Consider the following 27,651-nt stretch of genomic DNA (forward strand, 5'->3'; position numbering starts at 1 on the left):
AAAAACTAAACTAAAACTAACAAAATTATTAATGAAACTAATAAAAACGAAACTAAATTGTATTGCAAATTTGAAAACGATATTAAAATAAAACGAATTTAAAAATGCAAAACTATAATAACCTTGGTCTCCAGCAACATTTCCAGTTTTTGTTATTGTTCGATTTGTTTGTTTTCTGCAGTGACTCGGAGCACTTTCATACCCTTTTTTTCTGGCTGAAGCACATTTGTTTCAATCTATAAGAATAATCAGCCTACACTACCTGTCAAAAGGTTTTTTTGAACAGTAAGATTTTTAATGTTTTTTTTTGTTTTTTTTTAAGAATTCTCTTCTGCTCACCAAGGCTGCATTTATTTGATCCAAAGTACAGCAAAAACAGTACAATTTTGAATTCTTTTTACCATTTAAAATAACTGCTTTCTATTTGAAAGCAGTTATTTTAAATCTTCAGAAATCATTCTAATATACTGATTTGCTGATTCTCAATATCTAAAACAGTTGAGAATTTTTTTTTCAGGATTCTTTGATGAATAGAAAGATCCAAAGATCAGCATTTATCTGAAATAAAAAGCTTTTGTAACATTGTACACTATTCCATTCAAAAGCTTGGAGTCAGTATAATTTTGTTTTTGGGAAAGAAATTATAGAAATTTTATTTTAATTAATTTAATTTTAGCGCTGCAATTTTATTTTATTTAGTTACTTTTATCAAAAAAGATAATAATGTTACAAAAGATTTCTATTTCAGATAAAATGCTGTTCTTCTGAACCTTCTATTCATCAAATAAACCTGAAAAAATTCTACTCTTTTGTTTTCAACATAATAATAAATGTTTTTGAGCAGCAAATCAGAATATTAGAATGATTTCTGAAGGATCGTGTGACCATGAAGACTGAAGTAATGATGCTGAAAATTCAGCATTGCATCACAGGAATAAATCATATTTTCAAATAGATGTTACTGTTTTTTCAAAATGTTACTGTTTTTGCTGTATTTTGGATCAAATTAATGCAGACTTGGTGAGCAGAAGAGAATTCTTTAAAAAAAACATAAAAAATCTTACTGTTCAAAAACTTTTGACTGGTAGTGTATGTCAGCCTATAGTTTGATATAAGGTAAACATTAATTTATTTGTGCTGTTTTATAGGAGGAGGTTTCATAGACTTGGAAACTTCATTTTTCAGAAGTTTTTAGGTACAGACATCTGTTATGGGTGTTCTTGGCAGTTTTTATGAGGCTTTTTAAAAAAAAATAGTGTTCATATCGATATCGGAATTATATCGTATCGACCGAAATTAAGAATTATATCGTGATATAAATTTTGTCCATATCGTCCAGCCCTACCTTAACCCAATAACAGTGTTTAGAGTGAAGAGTACACCTAGTATACAGGAGCTTTAGAGATTCCAGAGCAGGAGGGGAATTAAAAAATCACTTTTCTTCTGACCTGGTAAATGCCTTTTTGCATTTTGTTAGTTTGTTTGTGTTCTCCCAATTTGAATTGCTTTAAAATAGCTTGAAATATCAGAAATTAACTTTTGCATTGTGCAAATAATTGTAGTGTCAGCATTCGCTGATAACCGTTCCTGATTGTAAATAATGGTGTGTTCAGTTCCTCCGGGGAAGTTCATATTTACGAGTTGGGAAGTTGTAATTACGACGGTTGTCAGGTGCGTTCAGATAACTTTAGGTTGGAGCAAGATGGCCATGTACCTTTTCTGCATAATATTTTTTAACTCTATATCCATAAAATCAGGAATAAAGAATGCACATTGGGTGTGCTTTTGCTTTGTTTTTATTCATTTGACGGATGTGCTGTAAACTGTATCATTATATTCTATAATAATTGTACAATACTTTGGTATTTTGTATATGCAGCCTAATTTTTCTCCCTGACACTTTTACATTTTCACAATTTAAATATCGGGGGCACTTTTAGTGACAATATTGCTGACAATATTCCTGTCCAGGGTTCAACCTGAGAGAGGTTTGAGCCAGTTGTCAGAAGTGTCACTTGCCCTACTGGTGCTGTGTTACTAACTAGCTTATGTTGACCAAATATGCGTGCCTTTACAACCAACAACTAAACTTAACCTGTTAACTGTCCCACTGTTTCAGCATAGACCTGATAATAACATTTCCAACTGAAATCTGTACATCTTGGATGGTTTTAAGTTTAGACTGGTTTTTAAAGAAAGCACTTTGCACATTATTGAAGTCAAGCTAGTTCTAAATAGAAAATGGGGGGGGGGATACGAAAAGAGCTTTCCAATGATATACAGTTTGTCTTGATTAGGAAGGTTAACAATGGGTTAATTGGGCCCACCGCTTGGCCAGTGACAGTTAAAATGTTAAACATGGCTTTCTCTGATGAGGTCTTGCTAATATTGACTTTGAAAGTTCATAAGCATAAGGTGCTGTAAACTGTATCATTATATTCTATAATAATTGTACAATACTTTGGTATTTTGTTTATGCAGCCTAATTTTTCTCCCTGACACTTTTACATTTTCACAATTTAAATATCGGGGGCACTTTTAGTGACAATATTGCTGACAATATTCCTGTCCAGGGTTCAACCTGAGAGAGGTTTGAGCCAGTTGTCAGAAGTGTCACTTGCCCTACTGGTGCTGTGTTACTAACTAGCTTATGTTGACCAAATATGCGTGCCTTTACAACCAACAACTAAACTTAACCTGTTAACTGTCCCACTGTTTCAGCATAGACCTGATAATAACATTTCCAACTGAAATCTGTACATCTTGGATGGTTTTAAGTTTAGACTGGTTTTTAAAGAAAGCACTTTGCACATTATTGAAGTCAAACTAGTTCTAAATAGAAAATGGGGGGGGGGGATACGAAAAGAGCTTTCCAATGATATACAGTTTGTCTTGATTAGGAAGGTTAACAATGGGTTAATTGGGCCCACCGCTTGGCCAGTGACAGTTAAAATGTTAAACATGGCTTTCTCTGATGAGGTCTTGCTAATATTGACTTTGAAAGTTCATAAGCATAAGTTAGAATGGGTTGGAAAAGAAAAAAAAATTCAGTAATATTCCAAGAAATGTGTGTTTATAAATGTATCCCTGTCGTGGCTTATTTACTTATTTTAAACCGACAGCTAAATGTCAATTCAAGACCGTTAGCCGCCACCTTGGCTAGTAGATAAGCAAAATACAGACTGCATGCATGTATCTGCGTTCATCTGGTGGTGGGTGTTCATTTCACACCTTGCTTCAGAGGGATGCTGCTATGCAACTTTCTTACTGTATGACTAATGTTTTCATCCACAGGTCCAAAATGCCACAGACAACTCCATATTCAAGCAAATTCAACCCTAGCACTTACAGCAGCAGCCATAGTCACCGCCAACCTGTGGAGGAGAACTATGGGGGTCTGCACTATCGTGATAATAAGCTTGTGTCTGGTTCTCTGGAAGCCCTGATACAGCTCTTAGTCCCTACTGTGGACTATTACCCTGACGTAAGTATACAGCCTTCTCTGCCTGTGATAATCAGTAGTTTCATGGTAAAGGTCAAAGTTTGACTGACGCTTGAGATTTGCCTGTCATTTTTCAGCGATCATACATTTTCACCTTCCTGCTAAGTTCCCGTCTCTTCCTGCATCCGTTCGAGCTCATGTCTCGTGTTTGTTACCTCTGTGTGGACCATCACAGGGTTGGCGACCCACAGATAGATAAGGTAATCTTATATCACCAAATGAGTATTTTTATGTCATAATATTGTTGTCTGTGCTGGAAATATAACTCAGATGTGTTGCATAACCATGTGGTAATGTCTGTTTTTGGATAATCCACTAAATTAATCAAACTTTGCCAATGAAAGGTATTTGATGGACGTAAACCAAAAGATAAGATTTTTCATAACAAATGAATGAATAAGTCTGGCATCAGTGCAAAAACGCATTCAAATTATGTAACACTTGAACAAAAGATTCAAAAGAGTCATACATAATGAATGATTTGTAACCACGTTTGAATCATTTTTTAAATAGCCGATACACACACACCTGTGTGACAACTCATGAATCAATTCTATTTTAATATGCCAAAATATCCGCAAACACCATGTGACACAACACATTAAAACTAAATCATTCCCATTAGGGGTTTAAATCTTTGGGTTCATAGCAAATGCATTAAAGGGATAGGTCACACAAAAATGAAAATTCTGTCATCATTTACTCACCCTCATCTTGTTTCTGTCTTCTGTTGAACACATAAGATGTTTTGAAGAATGTTGGCAACCAAAGCTTGCCATGGAAGTCAGTGGGGACCAGAAAATGTTTGGTCACCAATGTTCTTCACAATATCTTCCTCTGTGTTCAACAGAAGGAAGAAACTCATACAGGTTTGGAACAACATGAGGGTGAGTATATGATGATAAACTTTTCATTTTTAGGTGAGGTTGAAGTTCTCTGGTTTTCAATGTAATATTAAATTTTTTCCATATTGATTCAGTATTTACCCAATATTATTATTAGAAAGTAACTTCAAAATATAGTGTTTGTGAGGATCTTACCCCCGAGATCTTATATATTTATTTATTTATTTATATAACTTATTTATTCACTCAAAAATTAAAATTACCCCGTGATTTACTCACCCTCAAGCCATCCTAGGTGTATATGACTTTCTTCTTTCAGATGAATACAGTCAGAGTTATATAAAAAAAAATGCCCTGGCTCTTCCAAGCGTTATAATGGCAGTGAATGGGTGTTGAGATTTTGAAGCAAAAAAAAAAAACTGCATCCATCCATCATAAAAAGTGCTCCACACGGTTCCGGGGGGTTAATAAAGGCCTTCTGAAGTTAATAGATGCGTTTGTTTTGAAATTGAAATCTACATGCTAATACACACTATAGGCAATGCTGATGTTGTTAACATTAATAACTTGAGAATAAAGTATAATAATAATAATTTGCACGGTTTGATGTGTTATGAGCTAACCGATCTTTAGATTAAATCACCATTGGTAGCGAGATTTATTGTAATGCTTTTTTCCTCAGTTGGTCAGAACAAACGTGGCAGACTTGTTACTTGTTCAGATGACAATATCCAGTGAAAATTCTTATTTGGGTCATATATTCCAAGATGTAGGCTAGAATCTGTGATTGCGAAGTACAGTAAATATCCACACCGGTACGGTGACTGACAGCCACACATACTCCTCAAAACATTAGATTAATCCGCACTGGAGTTGTGCCGGCTCACAACCCACGCTAGGAAGATAATTCCACAAACAGCTGCAATTGCAGGTTTTCAAACAGAGATGGTGACAAAGAGGCAAAACTTACGGACTGCAGCTTTAAGAAAATATCGATATTTAAAACTTTATTAACCATAATCTCTAGCTTCTGCTAACTGTCGTTACGCACTTTCACGAGAGAGTGGCGTTCGTGAGTGACGAGCATGAAAACGCAGAGGAGAGAGCAAAACAAAACACCGGTCATGAATTAGAAGTACAAAATGAGGATTTGTAAAGAAAAAATGTTGGAGGATTTCAATATAAGCCAAGAGGACACTGGTTTTCCTTTGCTGTGAACAAAATTAGTTTGTCGTGAGACTAGCATATTCTCACCGGAGCTTATGCTACACCTACATCATCCGCTGGAACACCACTCTCATGTGAATGCGCATACAACAGTCAGCAGAAGCTAGAGATTATGATTTATAAAGTTTTAAATATGGATATTTTTCTAAAACAAAAGCATCACGTTACTTCAGAAGGACTTTATTAACCCCCCGGAGCTGTGTGGAGCACTTTTTATGATGGATGGATGCACTTTATTTTGCTTAGGCAAAACTTACGAACTGCAGCTTTAAGAAAATATCGATATTTAAAACTTTATTAACCATAATCTCTAGCTTCTGCTAACTGTCGTTACGCACTTTCACGAGAGAGTGGCGTTCGTGAGTGACGAGCATGAAAACGCAGAGGAGAGAGCAAAACAAAACACCGGTCATGAATTAGAAGTACAAAATGAGGATTTGTAAAGAAAAAATGTTGGAGGATTTCAATATAGGCCAAGAGGACACTGGTTTTCCTTTGCTGTGAACAAAATTAGTTTGTCGTGAGACTAGCATATTCTCACCGGAGCTTATGCTACACCTACATCATCCGCTGGAACACCACTCTCACGTGAATGCGCATACAACAGTCAGCAGAAGCTAGAGATTATGATTTATAAAGTTTTAAATATGGATATTTTTCTAAAACAAAAGCATCACGTTACTTCAGAAGGACTTTATTAACCCCCCGGAGCTGTGTGGAGCACTTTTTATGATGGATGGATGCACTTTATTTTGCTTTAAAATCTCAACACCCATTCACTGCCATTTATACAGCTTGGAAAAGCCAGGACATTTTTAAATATAACTCCAATTGCATTCGTCTGAAAAAAGAAAGTCATATACACCTAGGATGGCTTGAGAGTGAGTAAATCATGGGCTAATTTTCATTTTCGGGTAATTCATAATAGAAAGGTGATTTATTCACTGGGGGGGGGGGGGGGGGGGGTTTGTGCATTTAAATTGACTTTACTAAAATAAACTTGATAATGTCAGATATTAGTAAACAAATTATTTAGTAGATATTACCTAATAGCTTCTATCTTGTAGCAAACCGTAGGTGATTCAGTGCTAAATTGTCTTGCTTTACTCAACAGAAAAGAATACGGGAAATAGCACCGAAAATCGTGCAGCTGCTCACAGAATGGACAGAGACCTTTCCGTATGACTTCAGGGATGAGCGCATGATGCGCAGCCTCAAAGAGATGACCCATCGTCTTGCCTTCGGAGATGAGGTCAGCAGAGATGATCCTGATGATCTGGCAGAAACATCATGATTGCATCATGTTATTGTTTGTTTTTGAACGGAGTTGAATCTTGAATAAATGAACAGTGACATATTGACTAAATTCTTAACGCTATTGTATTGGGATATCGCTAAATTGGACAACAACAACAGGACATGGTTATGGAGCCAAATGCAAATGCGTTGGATTTGCATGTACACTGTTTGGCTTCAAACCCTCTGACGTATTTCCTTTTTGCTCAAGCTGTGATATCAGCAACACTGCTTACAGTTACCAAATGTTGTCTTTGGCTACAGTTACGACTGGATATTATAATGCTGATGTAGGAAATGGTTCTGTTGTTTTTAACTAGCTCTCACGGAGGGCTATGCAGAGACTCATTCAGCGTCTCTTACGCAAGCTGACCACCCTCGGACAGTACGAAGAGTCGCTGGCGACATCCACCGCTGCAGCGATGGACAGACCACTTGTCCTTAAGTCCAAACAGCAGTTAGTACGCAGAGACGAGTGCGTTTTGAACCTGTGCGATGACCCTTTTGTCTTCGCCCAACAGCTGACACACATTGAGATGGTGAGAAACATCAAGGTTCAGTCTGATTGGCTGTCACTCAGCACTGAAGTTCTGTACTTCATGGATTCAGTCTTAAATAGTGAAAAAAAAAAAAATGAAGATTTGCTGCAACTTTACTCGCCCTCAGGCCATCCAAGATGTAGATGAGTTTGTTTCTTCATCAGAACAGATTTGGTGAAATGTAGCATTACATCACTTGCTCACCAATGGATCCTCTGCAGTGAATGGGTGCCGTCAGAATGAGAGTCCAAACAGCTGATAAAAACATCACAATAATCCACACCACTCCAGTCCACCAATTATTGTGAAGGGAAAAGCTGTGTGTTTGTAAGAAACGAATCCATCAAGATGTTTTTAACTTCAAACCCTTGCTTTCAGCCAAAATACGAGTCCATAATCCATAATTTAGCTTTCTCCAGTGAAAAAGTTAATATGCACCGATCAAGTGCACTGTTAATAAGTGAAAACAGTTCTAAACAAATATGTGTGTGGATTGATGTGAGAAGACAACAGGAGATGGACTTTTTCCACTGGAGAAAGCATTTTTGTGGATTATGGACTTTTGGTATTTTGGCCAGAAGTGACGGTTTAAAGTTAAAATGCATTAATGATGGATTTGTTTCTTACAAACACACAGCTTTTCTCTTCACAAGACTTTAGCTGATGGACTGGAGTCGTGTGAATTATTGTGATGTTTTTATCAGCTGTTTGGACTCCCATTCTGACGGCACCCATTCACTGTAAAGGATCCATTGCTGAGCAAGTGATGTAATGCTATATTTCTCCAAATATATACTGGAGAAGAAATAAACTCCTCTACATCTTGGATGACCTGAGTGTAAGTTTTCAGCTATTTTTTTATTACCAGGTAAACTACTCCTTTAAACCTGCTCTCATGTTTTCTGCATGCAGGAGAGACTCGGCTATATTGGCCCTGAAGAATTCGTTCGAGCGTTTGCTCAGAAAAGACCCTCGGACAACCATAAGGTAAGCTGGTCACATAGCTGTAGTCAAAAATGACATCAGACACTGTAAATAAATTAAAACAGAATGGCCACAGATAAAGACCAAGCTTGACTATTTCAATGACAGTTGAACTTTTATCTATCAGAGTTTCTTCAGCAAAAGAAAAGCGAGTAACTTGGAGGCTTACGTTGAATGGTTCAACAGACTGAGCTACCTGATAGCCACAGAAATTTGCATGGTGAGCACACCTTTCATCTATTTTTGGGAATACAGTAAAGCAGTGCTATCAGTTTTGTTGTTGACGTCAAAGGTTGTGTAACCACTCTCACTTGTATAATTCTGAGCTTGTGCAGTTCATTTTGTTACTTTTGAATGATCTGAAGGTGTCGGTTTGCTACTTCATTTCCAATGTAAAATCTGCATCTTGAAGCAAAACCAACTGAGAACACTGTTCTATGTAACCGCGCATGATTGTAATCACTGACACATGCTGCCCTCTGCTGGATTGTCTTCAGCCGGTGAAGAAGAAACACAGAGCAAGAGTGCTGGAGTTCTTCATAGACGTGGCACAGGAATGCTTCAACATCGGCAACTTCAACTCATTAATGGCCATTATTAGTGAGTACATATTGAATTGTGTTGTCATTAACTATTCTTTTTAAAATGCCAGTGTCTTGATTTGCATTGAAATGATCTCGCATTATTAACAATGTTTTACTCTGTAGCTGGGATGAACATGAACCCTGTATCCAGACTGAAGAAAACCTGGAATAAAGTCAACACAGACAAATTTGACATCCTGGTGGTAAGGAAAGCTGTTATGAGGAAGAGAGAAAGCTACGCAGTGGGGTCCAGCAGTCTGAGACCACCGTCTAATTTACACTCTTTAATTTTAAGATTTTTCTTTTTTTTTTTTTTTTTTAAACAAAGAAACTTTGAGATAAAATTAAGGTATATTTAAAAAGTCTGCACCATTTCTCTATCACCACACAATTTGTCACAATGACATTGTGATTTGCACAAATAAAGTTTATTTGAATTGGAGTTACGTTCGAAAATTACAAATTGAAGTCTTATTACAAGTGGTCTCAGACTTTTAGACTTCGCTATATATGGATGTTTTAATCTATACTATCAACACAGTTAATTTTGCTGGTTGGTTTTGTTTTTTTTTAGCACCAAATGGACCCATCTAGCAACTTCTACAACTACCGCACTGCATTGCGAGGAGCGACTCAGAGGTCTAGTACAGCACACACAAGCCAAGAAATGGTAATTTTGTGTGCTTTTTATGCAAAACTTTCATTTTTAACCAATCATTTCACATGAATTCCATGTGCATTTAATTTGAATGTCCTCTTCTTGTCTTTCAGATTGTTATCCCATTCTTTAGCTTGTTCATAAAGGATATCTACTTCCTGAATGAAGGATGTGTCAATAGATTACCTAACGGCAACATCAATTTTGAGGTACGTTGGATGTAATATTCTATAAAACTGTATCATTTGGTTATCTAGTTGCTTGGAAAATAAAGCTTTTCTTTACTCGTATTACAGAAATTTTGGGTGCTGGCCAAGCAAGTGAGTGAGTTTCTGTCTTGGAGGCAGGTGATCTGTCCTTTTGAGAGGGACAGGAAAACCCTGCAGTATCTCATCAGCGCACCAGTGTTCAGTGAAGATGGTGAGCCTTCGTTTTTTTTTCTAGTCTTAGAAAACTAGATGGTGAATTGGCTGTAGGTGGTTTGCGAAAAGAAAGAAAGGACCAATCACAATTCAGTATTCAAATAATACGATGATATCACCTATTTCTGTAACAAATATTTCTATAACTTTATTTTAAGGTAACGTTTTTACAGCGCAATTACACAAATAAGTACCGTATTTAGTAATCATAATAATCTACATGTACTTACTATAGGGTTAGGTTTACTGTTAGTTGCATGTATGCATAATTTACTGTTATTGCTGTAGTAAGTACATGTAACATGTAACTGTCACATTACAATAGTGTTACCAATATTTCTGTACATAAAATGGTTTTGGGTGAATTAATTGGGTTTATGGAATGAATGTATTTGTGTTGTGTTGCAGAGCTCCAGCTCGCGTCATATGAAAGTGAAGGTCCTGAAAACAATCTAGAGAGGGACACTCGCCGTTCACTCAGGTCTGAAGTCTTTTCTGAAAACCCTTGTTCCAGACATTAAGTTATAATGATTAAATAACAATGACTTGCCTCTACTGTATATGCACACTCAATTTCATTTCCCGTTTGTTTCCCATTGCTGCAGATCGTCGCTCAGTAGAATGTGAACGGTGAATTTGGGATTGTGTCCTAACACAAGGACTGATGGCACTGAAGACTCTGAAGGACTTTTATAATCGTTCCACTTTTCTGTGGTTTCATCGCTGAAATTGAGGCTGGATTCTCATTGTGACAGTAACACTATGCTAAAGGAAACATACTCATCTCATTTACCTCAAGTACCTTAATGAAATGTGTTATAAACATGCTATAGATCTCCTGGGTGAATTAAGAGCATGTCGCTGGCTGACCTGTTCTACTATTACATTGTTTTGTTTTTTGCTTTTGGTAAGTGGTATTAATAGTTTGTGTACTGAACATATTTGTTACGATATTATGAAAATATATTTTTATGTGTATTATAGTTTCATGTGATCAGTGTGTATGTTTCCCTATAAAGGATCTCTGAATTAAGCAGATTTTTGCGTGGTCACTTTTTTTTTTTTTTTTTTCTTCATTCATATAGGATGTTTTTTTTTCTGTATTTTGTTTATAGTTTATGCATCGTGAGGATTAGTCAGTTGATAGTGTAGAGATGGATAGCAAATAAGTACTTTTTTATCAAACTAGTATTGCTACTACGACTTGTGACCAATTTAGATACACAGATACATTATTTTTTTTAATCATTTCAATGTACTAATACAAAAAGAATGTGTTTGAGCTCTTTAGGATTAGTTCTCACACGCACACAAAGTAGAATTGAATGCTGTTTCGCAGTTAAAAAGCTAATATATGATACAAATATTCACAAAAATGTTGCTTAATTTTTATTTAAAGGACAATAAAACTGTCGACATCAGATAGTGTTCTAACAGCACAAATTCATGGTACAGTTGTTTTCATATGGTATTAGTTTCTTGAAATTAAATAGAGCATAACACAAAGTCACACCACAAATAAAATACAGTGTTATTAAAAACGAAGAGTTTTATTTTTGATTTCTCAAACATTTGTGACCCTGGACCACAAAAGCAGACTTTCGTCACTGGGGTATATTTGTAGCAATAGCCAAAAATACATTGTATGGGTCAAAATGATCGATTTTTCTTTTATGCCAAAAATCATTAGGATATTAAGTAAAGATCATGTTCCATGAAGATATTTTGTAAATGTCCTACTGTAAATATATCAATTTCATTTTTGATTAGTGTCACAGTGTTTGTTGTGGTGACCTGGACTGGTCACTTGAGGGCGCTCTTCTGTTTTACGTTGTTTGTGTTAAACTCCATTTCCCATAGTCCCCTGCTCACTAATCCTGGTCTGATCGGTAACACCTGTTCATCATTATCCCATCTATATATATCATGCCTTCTCTGTCTGTCATTTGCGTCTTGATTGTATTGTCTTCTCAGTTTGTGTTTTCTGTGGTCAGGTTTTGGATTACCTTTTGCAACGTTTTTGTTCTGTTTTGTTCGGTTGTTACTTTCAAATAAACTGCACTTGGAACTTACCTTGTTTTCTCCTGGCATTCCGTGACAATTAGTAATATGAATTGCTAAGAACTTAATTTGGACAACTTTAGAGGTGATTTTCTCAATGTGATTTTTATTTTATTTTATTTTTTTTACACCCTCAGATTCCAGATTTTCAAATAGTTGTATCTCAGCCAAATATTGCCCTATCCTAACAATAAAACGTATTATTACAAAACTTATTTATTCAGCTTTCAGATTATGTATAAATCTCAATTTTGATAAAATTGACGCTTAAGACTGGTTTTGTGGTCCAGGGTCACATTTATTATTTTAAAAAGTAACTAATTAATCTAAATCGTAAACATAACGTTTTATGTTTAGTAAGTGATGCCCCTCCACATTCCCTGTTGATCGCATTGGCATTGTCTAATGCAAAAATATATAACAATACATAATATCACAAAATATATCACAAAACAACACTGTGCAACAAGTTTTTGTTGTTGTTTGTTTACATGAGCTTATGTATGAGAGGTCTAGTGACATGAGAGGTGATGACGCTCTCTAAACGTTGCGTTACATATCGGACACTTCAGCCTCTCATCCCTGACCCTGGACTGCCTCTCATTTGACCTCATGTGTTGCACCAGGTCTGAAGTCATTTGGAAAGAAAGGTTACATTTAGCGCACCAGTTCTGGATAGGTAGACCGAGAGAGTGGGTCAGTAGCGACTGCAGACGAGTAGCTTGTGGACGCTGCAGCTGAGAGGTCCTGGACCAAATGTTTGCGCTGGGAAGAAGAGCCAACTGTTTTGGAAGATCCATGTTTAGTAAAGCAGAGCTGTGGAAGTTGAGTGGGAGAATGGCAGGGAGGACAGACGTCCGGTTAGGGATGAGGTCGCTGGTAAAACTGGTTGACATCAGTGGGATATCAGGCATGGTGTGAGGAGGTTGCATGAATGCGCTCTTCTTGTTCTCGTCACCTTGAACATCTTTTGACACTCTAGTGGTGAATGCAGACTTTGTCGCTGTTGTACTAGACTTCAAATCCTGGTTGTCTGGGTCAGTTGTCATGGCATTGTGGTTGGCTGCATGGAGAATTCTGGCCCTCACTGACAGGCTTTTTGCTGGCAGATGACCAGGAACATCTATCTCACCTCATTAACACAAAACTTTTTCACTAATACCTTTTCATCTCCATGGGTGTCAAAAGATTCGGTTCGCCATCACTCTCATCTGTGTCTTGGTGTGAGGAGGTTGCATGAATGCGCTCTTCTTGTTCTCGTCACCTTGAACATCTTTTGACACTCTAGTGGTGAATGCAGACTTTGTCGCTGTTGTACTAGACTTCAAATCCTGGTTGTCTGGGTCTGTCGTGCAGTTGTCATGGCATTGTGGTTGGCTGCACGGAGAATTCTGGCCCTCACTGACAGGCTTTTTGCTGGCAGATGACCAGGAACATCTATCTCACCTCATTAACACAAAACTTTTTCACTAATACCTTTTCATCTCCATGGGTGTCAAAAGATTCGGTTCGCCATCACTCTCATCTGTGTCTGCTTCAAGAGACTGTCTTCTTTTAGGGCTCTTTGCATCTCCAGGACGATTTTTCGTGCAGTTCTCCTGCTCTCGTGCTAAATTATGGAAGTTTGTGGTAGGTTTGCTACTCACTGAATACATTTCTGGAACGGCGAGTTCCTTCAAGAAGCTTGCAGGTTTCTTTATGCAGAAAAATCTCTTGTGTGCCAACAGAGGGAATTCAGAGAGAAACCTCTGTTTGCATTCAGAGCAGATGAAACCTAAAAGAGAAAGACATAAAAAGTAAATGCACATTTCTGTAATGTTTATGTATTCATATAAGACGACACTGAATCATTTATTTAACAGTTTCAAAAACACCGATTCATTCAGAAACTAATAAATCAGGGTTTTTGAGTGACTGACTGAAACTCAGCCAGTTTTTTTTTAAGGACTGATTCATTCAATAATGAGTGAGTCATTGAATCACACATTCAACTGTTTTGTATTTTTTATGTGTATATATTTTTAAAAATGTAATAACATTTCCAAAAATGCTTGGGCCTAATGCTTGTTTTACAGTTTTTGATATAACTGATATAGATCTATTTTGATCTATCTTATTTGAGATAAAATTCAAAAACACTGATTCATTCAGTAATGAAACATGCATGGGTGATTCATTGAATCATTCATTCAGCCAATTCGTTCAAAAACACTGATGCATTCATGAACTGAAACAAGTGATTGTCTTTATTAGTGAGTCATTGAATTATTAATTTAACTGATTTATTAAAAATACACTGATTCTGAAACACTGCGTTTAATATAATGTGGTCATATAAATATATAATACATTCAAACCTTTTGTGTTCTTTTGCTCTGTGCTGAGGCCAAGCAGTTTGGTTAGATCTCTCCCATACCAAACTAAAAGCTCCGTGTCTTCAGGAATATCCTTAAAGGCTCTGAAAAATAGATGTCCGTTCTTCTTATACGCCTCTAGATTTTGCTCCTCTGCATTCCTGGCTGACTGAATCATCTGCAGGCATTCGCTGGACGCTGATGGGTCCATCTGAACAATGCAAAAGAACATGTCCTTAATATCTAAAAATTAATAGGGCCTACATTTACTATTTGTAATACAACAAAAATTAATCACATACTTCATAATAGCCTAAAGGGTAGATACCTTTTATTTTAGATACAGTTTTAGATTTTAAATATTTAAAGGAAAAGTTGTCAAATGTGAAATAAACAGAATGTTCCTATTGTGCCGACTTCTGACAACATGCCCCGCTGTAAAGTGTTCCAACGTAACGTGTGTTGAATGAACTCTATCTCTTTCCTAGGCAATAATGGTGAACATAGCTTCTTATAGCAAATACTTTATATAGCAAAGGTATATGTCCTACATGTAGCCTACAGAAATTAATTTTCATCCTAAGAAATATTCACGTGTAAAAGCGTGACAACCAGCCCCGGTCTAAAAGTCATCATAGCGCGCACATTACCTGCAGCACAAAGGCGGTCTCTCGTCTGTCCGAGCTCTTGCAGGCGATGAAAGCGATGCTGTCACAGAGGGAGGTGTGTGTTAGAGCACATGGACCGAGCCCAGCTCCTGCAGGCACAGCTCGAGAGGTGCTGATGCTGCTCAGCACAGCCGCTGCGTCCAGCAGAAAACAGTGCCAAAATCATTGTTGGCATAACATGTCTGATTAAATCATCTGAAAAACATATTTACATTATTTAAAAACCTATTTTCAAATGGTTAATTTTCCAATGTACTATTTATAGTTTCTGACCTCTGACCTTTGTGAAGTGTTTAAACACTGTCTTACAACTGTACCACCAAGGGTCCGGTGATGTCTATGGGCCACAGACTCACTGCTGTGATGGCATGCAAGGGATCTGCAACTAAATTTAAGCTTTTAAACTTTTTATATTTTGCTTTAAGTTCAATTGTTCCAATACCTATGCTCACATCAGATAGAGGATGGAACTCTAAAAGTTCTTTCCTTTTTATTTGGTAAAACATGCATGTGTTGAAACAGCTAAATGTGACATATACTGAAACAAAGCAAATTTGTCTTTACTGTCCCAATACTTATGGAGGGCACTATATACAGTGGGTACGGAAAGTATTCAGACCCCCTTAAATTTTTCACTCTTTGCTATATTGCAGCCATTTGCTAAAATCATTTAAGTTAATTTTTTTTCCTCATTAATGTACACACAGCACCCCATATTGACAGAAAAACACAGAATTGTTGACATTTTTGCAGATTTATTAAAAAAGAAAAACTGAAATATCACATGGTCCTAAGTATTCAGACCCTTTGAGGGACTAAGAAAATGAAAACAAGACTCTATTACCAAAACAATGTTTTTAAATATTAAATTTGTATATTCAGTGTGCCAGTCAATTTTTAGGTTCCAGAAATTATTTTTCTCTCTATAATTTGTCCTCTGTGAAACGGACATGAGAATAATGTTGGAAAAAGATATTTAGAGAACATTTTTATTTTGCATTTTGTATGCATACTAGTGCCTGCATTTAATAGGCGTTTAATGGAAATCAGGGTTTTCAGGTCCAGAAAGCTCCAGAAAGCTCCAGAAATCTTCCATGTGAACCAAACTTCGCACAAAGATCTGTTCAAACTTTCTCAACCATGGTGTGAACGAAATTAAAGAATGATTTGATATACTGTTGGCCAAACAAACATGGCCAAAAATGTATTTTGCTATTATAATCAATATATCTATTAACTGTCTCTAATTTGCATATTAATGTGTTATTTGGGCAACATGTAATAAAAAAGGATAATAATGAGAGGAACACCATAGCAACATTTTCATATAAAATCTCATATTTCATAGAAATGTTGATATAATTTCTTTCCCTGTCCACTTATTATGTCTACCTAAAATGCATGATAAGCATAGTATGTCCTGGTGTCCACATGTATGACATTGATGCATGTCTCACAACAGAAAGTCATATTCTGCTTTGAAACCCCACTAAAATATTATAATATAGAGTGCTGAATTTAGTCATACAGTGAATGTATGCGATTTTTAAAGACCAAGGGAGAGGGAGTTGTCCTGATGAAACCTCCAAACATTTGGTATGTGTACAGGATATCCAGACTTACATTTATTTTAGTCATGTCTAGTAATGCACAACATTTTTAATATCATTTTCATATAATACAATAAAATAACATTTTAAAAAATATAAATCATTTAAAAAATATATAATATAATTCTACATTAATATAATAACAGTTATCTAAAATTATGTAAAAAGTACAATTGAAATATTATTCAAGGATCTACTTGTAGGAATGACCCATATGGCCAGCATCCTTTTGCTATTGTTGTCCCTACTCTTTTTATGTAGCTACAGGAGCGCAAATACACATTCAGCGCATGCGCACGGAATGCGTAAACGGGGCCCGCTTTGAATAAAAAAGAAAACTTTACGGAATGAAATTAATCTGGACATGGATTTTTGAAAACGGGAGAAAGCGAAAGACAGTTCCCGGAGACCGCAGCAGGAGTGGCTTTTAAAGGCTGTTTATTGCTCGGTGGTGCGCTCCATCCACGCGCTATCACTGGATTCGACGTGTTCCCATACAAACAACGCGCATCACTTGACAAGAATGAACGGAGACAGCGATCATGCCTTTAAAGCGACTTGGGTCCTCCAACTTTTCTGCATCTCTCTCCTGACTTCCTTTGGGAAAGGAGAAGATGGGTCCTGCCATGGAGCCTTTGATTTGTATTTTGTGCTGGATCGGTGAGTTGAGTTTAACAGCGTTTCATTGGCTCTGTATGTCTATAGGCTGCTGTATGTTTATGAAACGTGCAAACACATGCGCACACACCTCTCTCTCACTTTCTTTCGGCGCGTACTTATCTGAAATATTATCAATAAAAATAATAACTCCAGTGAGCTCATTATTAATTCTGGTATGTTTAGGTAGCCTACAGTGTTTTTTTTCTACATAGCCCTCAGGAGCCCTTATATGGCCCTGTTTATCTTGTAAAGCAGCAAATGTTCACCATCATTCTAGGTCAGGCAGTGTTTCTGACAACTGGATGGAGATCTATGGATTTGTGGAACAACTTACTAATCGTTTTGTAAGGTAAGAAACTACAAGTTAAAAGTTGTTGTTTTTTTTATAACCAACTAGCAAATAACAAAAGCTATTGAAGGGGTTATAGAGTTTCAGCACTTCCACACCTGACCACTTGTGCCAGTCTCAAGCTCTTGCACATGTGTGGAACTAAATATAAACTTAATTTTAGATTCAGATTTAGTCTGTGTCAAATATATGTTTGGATTAGTGTGTGGTATGGTGACCTAGTTAATGCAAGTTAGGGCACAATGGTCAACCTCAAATAGTGTCACGGTTGTGATTTACACCAACCACTGCACTGCTATAAAGTTATATATCAGCCTCTTTCAGAAAACATATCATTTCTCTTACCCACCCACACTCTTAAAAATAAAGGTGCTTCAAAAGGTTCTTCAAGCGATGCCATAGAAGAACCATTTTTGGTTCCACAAAGAACCATTCAGTCAAAGGTTCTTTAAAGAACCATCTCTTTCTTACCTTTTTGTAATCTGAAGAACCTTCTTTCGCCACAAAGAACCTTTTGTGAAACAGAAAGGTTCTTCAGATGTTAAAGGTTCTTTATAGAACCATTTAGACAAAAAGGTTCTTCTATGGCATCGTGAAGCACCTTTATTTTTAAGAGTGTAGAGAGTAAATTTGATTTTACAATTCATAACTGATTATTTCTACTTCCTTTAGCCCGAAAATGAGAGTGTCCTTCATAGTCTTTTCCTCTAGTGCAGAAGTAGTCTTGCCTCTCACTGGAGACAGGTGAGATTTCATTCAGTCTATTTTGAGTTGCACTGTAGTATTTTTAGTATAAATCCTACTGTAACACAAATAAAAAGTATAAAGCTGGTGTGTTTGCCTGGGTGTTTAAGGGCAGCTATTGATCGTGGTCTGCAGAGTTTGAGCAAGATCAGACCTGCTGGTGATACCTACATGCATGAGGGGTTAAGAAAGGTAAGTGGATGATATATTATCACCAAAAGCATGTATTGCATATTTTTTTCTCCTATGTATTTCAGAGATCATAACAAATAAAAACATTTTAGGTATTAAAACAAATGACTACCCAGGGCGCAAGAGCATCCAGCATCATTATTGCACTGACTGATGGGAAGCTGGAGGTTTATCTACATGACCTTGCTGTGAAAGAGGTAAAGCACCATACTACATATATGAAATATTAAAGGTGACATATCATCAAAATCTGACTTTTCCAGGTTTTAAGTGCTATAATCAGGTCCCCGGTGCATCTACCAAACAAGGAAACGTGAAAAAGATTAACCCAGTAACTTTGTTTTGGTAAGCCTTTTTCTGCAAGCGTCTGAGAAAACGAGCGCGTCTGATTTCACTCCCTTGATGACGTGGCAAAGGGGTCTCATTATAATATTACCGCCCCTTAATCTGTAAGTTTACACCCACGTGCTGTCATTTTGATTTCACAACGGTGTGCCAGTTCTAATGCCATGGCGAAAGTTTGAGCAAAACATGCTAACTGTTCTGCACAGACGAGCACAGAACAATATTTCGATCTAAAATAAACATGCGATTTATTTCCTAGCAGTTTACCTTCACAGACATAACCGACTTTTTTTTTAACTCATGTGTGTTTTTAAAGTCAACTTGTGTGTGAATGAGAACTCACATGCTGTGTGGTGGCCGCTTTCTGTGTGTGTGCTTCGGATGTGTGCACTCAGAAAACCATATATCAGAAGTTTAAACTAATATGGTTTAAACCGCATGATTTCATTGCGATAAACATGATAATCAGAACCATAACAGATGTTTTTAGCAGGTCCGAGCTGTAATGGCGCAGCTCTATTCTGGAAAAGGGGGCGTGGAGCAGCAGCTCATTTGCATTTAAAGAGACAGGCCCGAAAAACGGCGTGTTTCTGCTTCCACTCAAAATAGGCCTTTTCAAAATGATATAATAAATGGTCTGTGGAGTATTTTGAGCTGAAACTTCACAGACACATTCTGGGGACACCAGAGACTTATATTACATATTGTAAAAATGGGCATAATATGTCTCCTTTAATACTGCATAACCAATGGCAGTATTTATTACATGGAAACAATTACATATTTGAACTGAGATGACTTAATAACTTCCACCTTACAGTTTTGACATGTTCTGGGTTTATTATTGTTTTTAATATTATGCATATTAATTTTTAATAAAGTATTTAATGAATTCCCCATTCGCTTTCTCAGGCTGATCAGGCTAGGCAGTATGGTGCACGTGTATATTGTGTTGGTGTGAAGGACTTTGATGCAAACCAGGTAAGACTTTTCAGCAGGGAGATGGAACCTGCTGTAGCCTAAATATTAAAGACATACAATTTTCATCTATTGGATAATAAAATGGATGGAAAATCCCATAGACTTACATTGTATATTATATCTAGAGACTACAATATCATATAAGCTTGGATGGGGACTCTTTTGACTTGGATCATTAAGCAATCAGCTTGAAACCATACAAAAATATCCTTATAAACACTTGGCAACCACCTTGAACACCCTAGCAACTGCATATCAACGTGCTAAAATTCACTCTGAACCCCAGAGCAACACCTTGGCAGCCACCCGCACCATCCTAGCATCGTTGGTGCATTTCACACTGGCGAGCAAAACTAATTTTCTTCAGAAAATGTGAAAAATATATTTTCTAACATTGCTTTGTCTGAATCTATTGTAGTTCATTAGTGTATCACTGTCTCGGGAATGTTGTTGTCATGACAATATTGTTTTTTTCATGTGCATTAGTAACAGCATTAGTGTAACAGAGGGATCCTTTATATTGACGTTAGTGGATGTGCTTGTCCGGGCAGGATGATGAGAGTAATTGCATTCTGCAGAGAACATATCCGGCCCATTTTACATTAGAAAGAGATTGATTCTGGCTTGGGAAAAGGTAGCAAGATTGCTTCAGAAATTGTCAGCTTCAGCGATGTGAGATTCTGAAGAAAAACAATTCTGACATGATATGCCAGATTTAATATGTTTCCATAGCTTATAGATATTGCAGACAGCAAAGATCAAGTGTTTCCTGTTGTGGATGGATTCCAGGCCCTCAAAACCATTGTAAATTCGGTGAGGCTTAGCACAAACAAAGATTGCTATTCTTGCATGCGGTTGGTATGCTGCCTTGTAATTGACTTGCATTTGTGTTTACAGATTTTAAAGAAGTCCTGTGTAGAGATTTTTAACCTTGAGCCCTCCAGCATTTGCGTCAATGGTACGTCTAAGGCCGCATTTAAATTACATGGTTTTCCTCCTTGCATGTGGCACATATCGGATATGACCCACGAATGTGTAAGCAGGAAAAAAGCACATGGATTACGATATTCGTTTAAATAAATCTGATATGAATCAGATACGTGCATTTGCATATGCCATGTAAGCGAACGGAATGGATATTCCAGGGTTGCCAGGTCTCCGAAACAAATCCCAATTGCTATTCAAAACTAGCCAAATTGTGTGTTTTCCCATCCATCCTAATTGCATTCCGGGGGGGGGGCAGTGTTGCCAAGTCTGCGGTTTTCTTGCGGAAATGGGCTGCTTATACACAGTGTCTACACCGGACGCGAGGTGCACGACAAATCACAGACAGTAAATTGATGCCTCTTTCTATTTATGACGTACTGACACAAAGTACAAATAATTTTTAATGGTCACTTTGCTGCGTCCAGTGTAGATTGCATTCACATGGGGCGTCGGCGTTAACGCTTCTCATTTACTTTGAATGGGTGACGTCATGCGTTGCCGAACTGAATTGTGGACCCATTGCGTTGCGCCTCTGGTGTTGCTTGTGGCAGAAGTTGAAAAACTTTTAACTTTTCAAGTGCCAATGTAGGCGTCAGCCAATCAGATCACCTTATGCAAATACCATAGCGCAGACGCTAGCCAATCACGTTCATGCAACACCAGAAAAGTAATGTGATTGGCTGTTCTCACTATGATGGTCACATCAGCACCAAGCTTCAAAAACGCTTTCCGTCAAGCATCGTAGCACCGTGTCAGTGTAGCAGTTGCAGCGCGACACGACAACTGTCTGTCCAGTGTAGACACAGTGTTACGCTGTTGCCGTGGGTTGTTTTTTAGTTTGCATGTTAAAGCCATCTTCTCCTCCCCCCAAAATGGGATTTTGAGGTAGAGGACCCCCACAGGGAGGGGAAAACCAAAGAAAAACTGTGACTGGGTTAGTTTTGGGCTAGTTTTGATAAGCAATTGGCTGGTTTTGTTTCGTAGACCTGGCAACCCTGTTTCTAGGTCAACGTCTAACTTGGGTTGTTTCACCAAGCGTATAGCATAAATGCAGATATTGGATATGGGTCACTTTTAAAAGATGTAAGCTGATTGTCCAAAAAATTGGATAGAGTCAACCAATCAGAATTGGGCATTAAGACATGCAGTGTAAATGCAGCCTAAAAGGTCCATTTAAACCCAATTTTATCCATTTGAACTAACGATCATGACTAATTTAAGTGTAAACACTGTGTTTTAGAAACATTCAACATTGTTTTGCGAGGACGGGGATTCACGCAGGGAAGAACCTCAGATGGTGTGGTCTGCACATTATCTGTCAATCAACAGGATCCTTACAGTAAGCCATTCAATGCATTCCTTCTATTATAAAACATATCCACAAAGATACGCCTTACAAAACAAGCCATATAATTCACCTCCCCATTTAGCAAATGAATAAGTGCCACAGTAAGCCACAATGTTGTTATTTTTTGTTAGCAAGAGAGATCCCAAATTCTGCGTGGCCTCGAGGCTCTTGCTCTTTTTTTTAGCCGATGGGGAAGTTTCATGCAGCCACATCCTTAAATAATGCCTCTGTGTTTCAGCCTGTGTTTGGCATTTTACGGTAGTCTCATGCTGCTCTCTCTTCCTTCTAGATGAGAAGCCGAGTGCAGTGAAGGATAATTACGTGCTGTGTCCAGCTCCAGTGCTGACCGAGGTTGGACAGTAAGTGGCATTGGACCAGCTTCAGTTGGAGAACAGTGGCTCTCCATTCAGAGCCACAGCTGTTACAAGCCGACATGCAAAGGGAACGAGTTCATCATTTTTTCCTGGGTGTTTTTATCTCAGTTTCTGTTTATAGCTTAGCTAATATTCAACTGATAAGGAGCAGGCTCAGTGCAGGGCTGAAACAAAGCAGCGTGTGTGATGGCAGCACATTTTTGTTTGCCGTAGGGCACTGCCTTAAAGAGACATGCAAAATGACTTAATGGTTGCTTTTCATCATGACCAAGTTTGAAACGGATGGAAGAAACTTTTCAAGAGACATTCATCTTGTTGTTTTAAAAAGAATACTTTAGCACAGCGCTGTTGGTCTTATGAACTATGCTCTGTCTTTGGCATTTAATCATATAATAACAGACTTTCCCTCTCTCAACAGCTCCCTCGATGTGCTCATTAGTCTGAATAATGGCCAGTCTTTCATTTCAAGTCCAATCACAATATATGCCACCACATGTGTAAGTACACAATACATTTCTTAACAAACCAACTTTAATAATACATAAGTTTACTAAGAAGGTCAGTAAATATCACAATAAACAGTCTGATTATAGGAACAGAATTAAACCAAATTAGTTGGTTATTGCATGTTCTCTTGAAATATTGTATTGTATTACAGTGTCAGTGTTATTTTAGTGTTTTATATATATATATATATATATATATATATATATATATATACTATTATTGTATTTTTGTAATATTTGAATAAACATGTATTTTTTTACGTTTTAATTATTTTATGCGCTTTTATTTTTATTAGATTTAGATTTTATTTTTTATTTCAGTTTAAAGGAACACTCCACTATTTTTGAAAATAGGCTCATTTTCCAACTCCCCTAGAGTTAAACAGCTGAGTTGACTATACTCTCATTCCGGCGTAATAATCAAGGAATTTTGCTGCTGTACCATGGGTGCAGCAGGTGCAATGATATTATGCAGCACCTGAAAATAGGCTTATTGGAAGTTACCTAGCTGGGACTATTTTCAGGCGCTGCATAATATCATTGCGCCTGCGCCGGAATGAGAGTATAGTTCCTAGCCATATCGGCCTAGAAAATCGCAACTTTTCATTTTCTGTCGGTCTTAGTACACGATGTAACTACAGAAGAGTCAAGTTTTAAATAGGAAAAATATCGAAACTCTTTGGTCGTTTTTGAGCGAGATGCTAACGGTCTAATCAGATTCAATGATCTATGCTAAGCTAAGCTAAAAGTGCTACCTCCAGACCCGGAGATCGGCTGAATGGATTCGAAAACGGTAAAACTCAACTGTTTAACTCTAAGGGGGGTTGAAAATTAGCCTATTTTCAAAAATAGTGGCGTGTTCCTTTAAGTAATTTTAGTATTTAAATTTCTGATTTTCTTTTAAATTTTCCCCATGTAATATTTATTTTTAAATATATTTCAGATATATTTCAATTATATATATAATAATGTTTTGAAACGAAGGCTTTTCTGCTCACCAAGGCTGCATTTATTTGATCCAAAATATAGCAAAAATGGTAATAGTGTGATATATTATTACAATTTAAAAGAGCTGTTTTCTATTTGAATGTATTTTAAAATGTTATTTATTCCTCTGATGCAAAGCTGAATTTTCAGCATCATTACTCCAGTCTTCAGTGTCACACGATCCTTCAGAAATCATTCTATGCTGATTTGATGCTCAAGAAGCATTTCTGATTGATTATCATGTTGAAAACAATTGCGTAATTTTTTCCCCCCCAGGATTCTTTGATGAATTTAACTGAAATAGAAAGCTTTTGTAAGATTTTAAATATCTTTACTGTCACTTTTGATCAAATCAATGCATCCTTTCTGAATAAAATTGTACACAACTTTTATGATTATAAATCAAACATATTTTTTTAATTTCTTATAGTCTGATGGGATAGTGATAGTGATTGTCATCCTGATGCTGCTGGTGTTATTGGGTCTAATTGTGCTCTGGTGGTTCTGGCCTCTCTGCTGCACTGTGGTGAGTGCTATAGATACACATCTTATGTTATTTTCCACAAATGTGTATATTAGTGAGATTACTATTTATAAGTGCTGTTTTTCTCCTCCTATGACAGGTAATCAGGGATCCACCTCCATCTCGCCCTCCACCTCCATGCCCAATACCTGTAAGTACAGTACATCAGGGCTTGAAAGAAATTATAATTTGCAGAAATGCCCATTTCTTAAAATGCTTGGTACATAACTTATAGGAACCTGAGGAGGACCCTCTGCCGAAGAAGAAATGGCCTACAGTGGATGCGTCTTATTACGGTGCCAGAGGGCCTGGTGGCATCACCCCGATGGAGGTAACGCGATAATCCAACGCCATCCAAAAGAACATAGAACAAAAGTTTTATGGATGTATGCTGAAGCTCACAGCATCCGCAGGTTCGCTGGGGTGAGAAGGGCTCTACAGAGGAAGGGGCGCGGTTAGCGAAAGCTAAAAATGCTATGGTCACAATGCCAGAGGAGGAGTTTGAAGAGCCCGCAAAAAGACCCCCACCCAGACCACCACCAACATATCAGCCCCCAGTCCCAGACAAATGGTACACACCCATTAAAGTAAGTTTCCTGTCAACACTTTGGCTTTTTATTGCTGGACTGTGCTAACGTATGTATTTTTAAAAATACTGTTGTGCTTCTGTGTATTTTTCTGTAATGTGAATGTTTTTAGGGGCGTTTTGATTACTATTTATAAGTGCTGTTTTTCTCCTCCTATGACAGGTAATCAGGGATCCACCTCCATCTCGCCCTCCACCTCCATGCCCAATACCTGTAAGTACAGTACATCAGGGCTTGAAAGAAATGATAATTTGCAGAAATGCCCATTTCTTAAAATGCTTGGTACATAACTTATAGGAACCTGAGGAGGACCCTCTGCCGAAGAAGAAATGGCCTACAGTGGATGCGTCTTATTACGGTGCCAGAGGGCCTGGTGGCATCACCCCGATGGAGGTAACGCGATAATCCAACGCCATCCAAAAGAACATAGAACAAAAGTTTTATGGATGTACGCTGAAGCTCACAGCATCCGCAGGTTCGCTGGGGTGAGAAGGGCTCTACAGAGGAAGGGGCGCGGTTAGCGAAAGCTAAAAATGCTGTGGTCACAATGCCAGAGGAGGAGTTTGAAGAGCCCGTAAAAAGACCCCCACCCAGACCACCACCAACATATCAGCCCCCAGTCCCAGACAAATGGTACACACCCATTAAAGTAAGTTTCCTGTCAACACTTTGGCTTTTTATTGCTGGACTGTGCTAACGTATGTATTTTTAAAAATACTGTTGTGCTTCTGTGTATTTTTCTGTAATGTGAATGTTTTTAGGGGCGTTTTGATGCTGTGTTAGCATTGCTGCGTAGACAATACGACAGAGTTGCTATCATGAGACCCACAGCAAATGACAAGGTACAGTGACCTTGGTTTATGCAATCTGTATATTATTATAATCAACAAGAAAGGAGCTTTTGTTTTGTATCAATAAAGAAATTAATTTGTTCATGTTTTTTAGATTCATTCAGGTAAAGAAAACAGTAAATTGATGAGTTGTGAAGACATACATGGAACGCTATACACAGGGAACAACAAATTTGTGTCATATAAATAGCACTCCACCTACAAAGACATCACTGTACACTTAGTTCTCTACTGCTTTTAATACAATTTGGTGTATGTTACTAAGCTAATAGCGTGAGACTATAACAAGCATAAAAATACTTAACACAAATTTTTAGTGAAATTGTATATATTAAAAAAAATTTTGTTGATACTTTGCATTTATACTTCGTATTTATATGTATATTTTTAATGGTAATTTCTCTCAGATTGATTTTTTTCACAGTGCATTAAGGGATTGCTCTTTTTGTAAAGCAATCTGCAATTTGGCAAAATGGGGTACAGTATCTTTGACAAGTCTACATTAATTCGGATCCAGAAAGTGTTTTCATTTTAAAAAACGCTGTCCGTCTATACCAGTATTTTAAAGCATTTTCCAAAAGTTTCTCATCCCCACACTTAAATGTTAGAAAATGCTTAAATCATCTTCCTGTTCGTGCATAAAATGTAATAAAAGCGCACTGAGATGATACTGACAGATCAGGCATAAAAAAGATTTCATGGCATTCTTCTGGCACATAGAACAAAAGTTTTATGGATGTACGCTGAAGCTCACAGCATCCGCAGGTTCGCTGGGGTGAGAAGGGCTCTACAGAGGAAGGGGCGCGGTTAGCGAAAGCTAAAAATGCTGTGGTCACAATGCCAGAGGAGGAGTTTGAAGAGCCCGTAAAAAGACCCCCACCCAGACCACCACCAACATATCAGCCCCCAGTCCCAGACAAATGGTACACACCCATTAAAGTAAGTTTCCTGTCAACACTTTGGCTTTTTATTGCTGGACTGTGCTAACGTATGTATTTTTAAAAATACTGTTGTGCTTCTGTGTATTTTTCTGTAATGTGAATGTTTTTAGGGGCGTTTTGATGCTGTGTTAGCATTGCTGCGTAGACAATACGACAGAGTTGCTATCATGAGACCCACAGCAAATGACAAGGTACAGTGACCTTGGTTTATGCAATCTGTATATTATTATAATCAACAAGAAAGGAGCTTTTGTTTTGTATCAATAAAGAAATTAATTTGTTCATGTTTTTTAGATTCATTCAGGTAAAGAAAACAGTAAATTGATGAGTTGTGAAGACATACATGGAATGCTATACACAGGGAAAAACAAATTTGTGTCATATAAATAGCACTCCACCTACAAAGACATCACTGTACACTTAGTTCTCTACTGCTTTTAATACAATTTGGTGTATGTTACTAAGCTAATAGCGTGAGACTATAACAAGCATAAAAATACTTAACACAAATTTTTAGCGAAATTGT

The 27,651-nt window shown here is 37.3% G+C and overlaps 2 protein-coding genes and 1 pseudogene across 2 annotated transcripts; 2 read left to right on the forward strand and 1 right to left on the reverse strand.

The window, feature by feature from the left end:
* Positions 1–3,098: 3,098 nt before the first annotated feature.
* LOC107595538 (ras-GEF domain-containing family member 1B-B-like) lies at positions 3,099–11,090 on the forward strand. The gene is made up of 13 exons (XM_016285966.1): positions 3,099–3,484; positions 3,580–3,702; positions 6,689–6,826; positions 7,191–7,409; positions 8,322–8,396; positions 8,521–8,613; positions 8,891–8,993; positions 9,101–9,180; positions 9,552–9,647; positions 9,749–9,844; positions 9,932–10,055; positions 10,466–10,538; positions 10,663–11,090. Exons 1-13 carry the CDS (start codon positions 3,191–3,193, stop codon positions 10,682–10,684), a joined length of 1,536 nt encoding a protein of 511 aa, XP_016141452.1. The 5' UTR covers positions 3,099–3,190; the 3' UTR covers positions 10,685–11,090.
* Positions 11,091–12,615: 1,525 nt separating this feature from the next.
* On the reverse strand, positions 12,616–16,610 carry LOC107595563 (PR domain zinc finger protein 8-like; annotated as a pseudogene).
* Positions 16,611–17,059: 449 nt separating this feature from the next.
* On the forward strand, positions 17,060–26,374 carry LOC107595564 (anthrax toxin receptor 2-like). The gene is made up of 17 exons (XM_016285999.1): positions 17,060–17,410; positions 17,688–17,759; positions 18,432–18,503; positions 18,614–18,695; positions 18,788–18,892; positions 19,953–20,021; positions 20,754–20,834; positions 20,919–20,979; positions 22,249–22,347; positions 22,646–22,715; positions 23,149–23,227; positions 24,654–24,749; positions 24,847–24,897; positions 24,982–25,077; positions 25,160–25,333; positions 26,095–26,175; positions 26,279–26,374. Exons 1-17 carry the CDS (start codon positions 17,274–17,276, stop codon positions 26,372–26,374), a joined length of 1,521 nt encoding a protein of 506 aa, XP_016141485.1. The 5' UTR covers positions 17,060–17,273.
* The last annotated feature ends 1,277 nt before the right edge of the window (positions 26,375–27,651 follow it).

This window comes from Sinocyclocheilus grahami, unplaced genomic scaffold, assembly GCF_001515645.1.
Source record: "Sinocyclocheilus grahami isolate Dianchi unplaced genomic scaffold, SAMN03320097.WGS_v1.1 scaffold204.1, whole genome shotgun sequence".
Taxonomy (NCBI): Eukaryota; Metazoa; Chordata; class Actinopteri; order Cypriniformes; family Cyprinidae; genus Sinocyclocheilus; species Sinocyclocheilus grahami.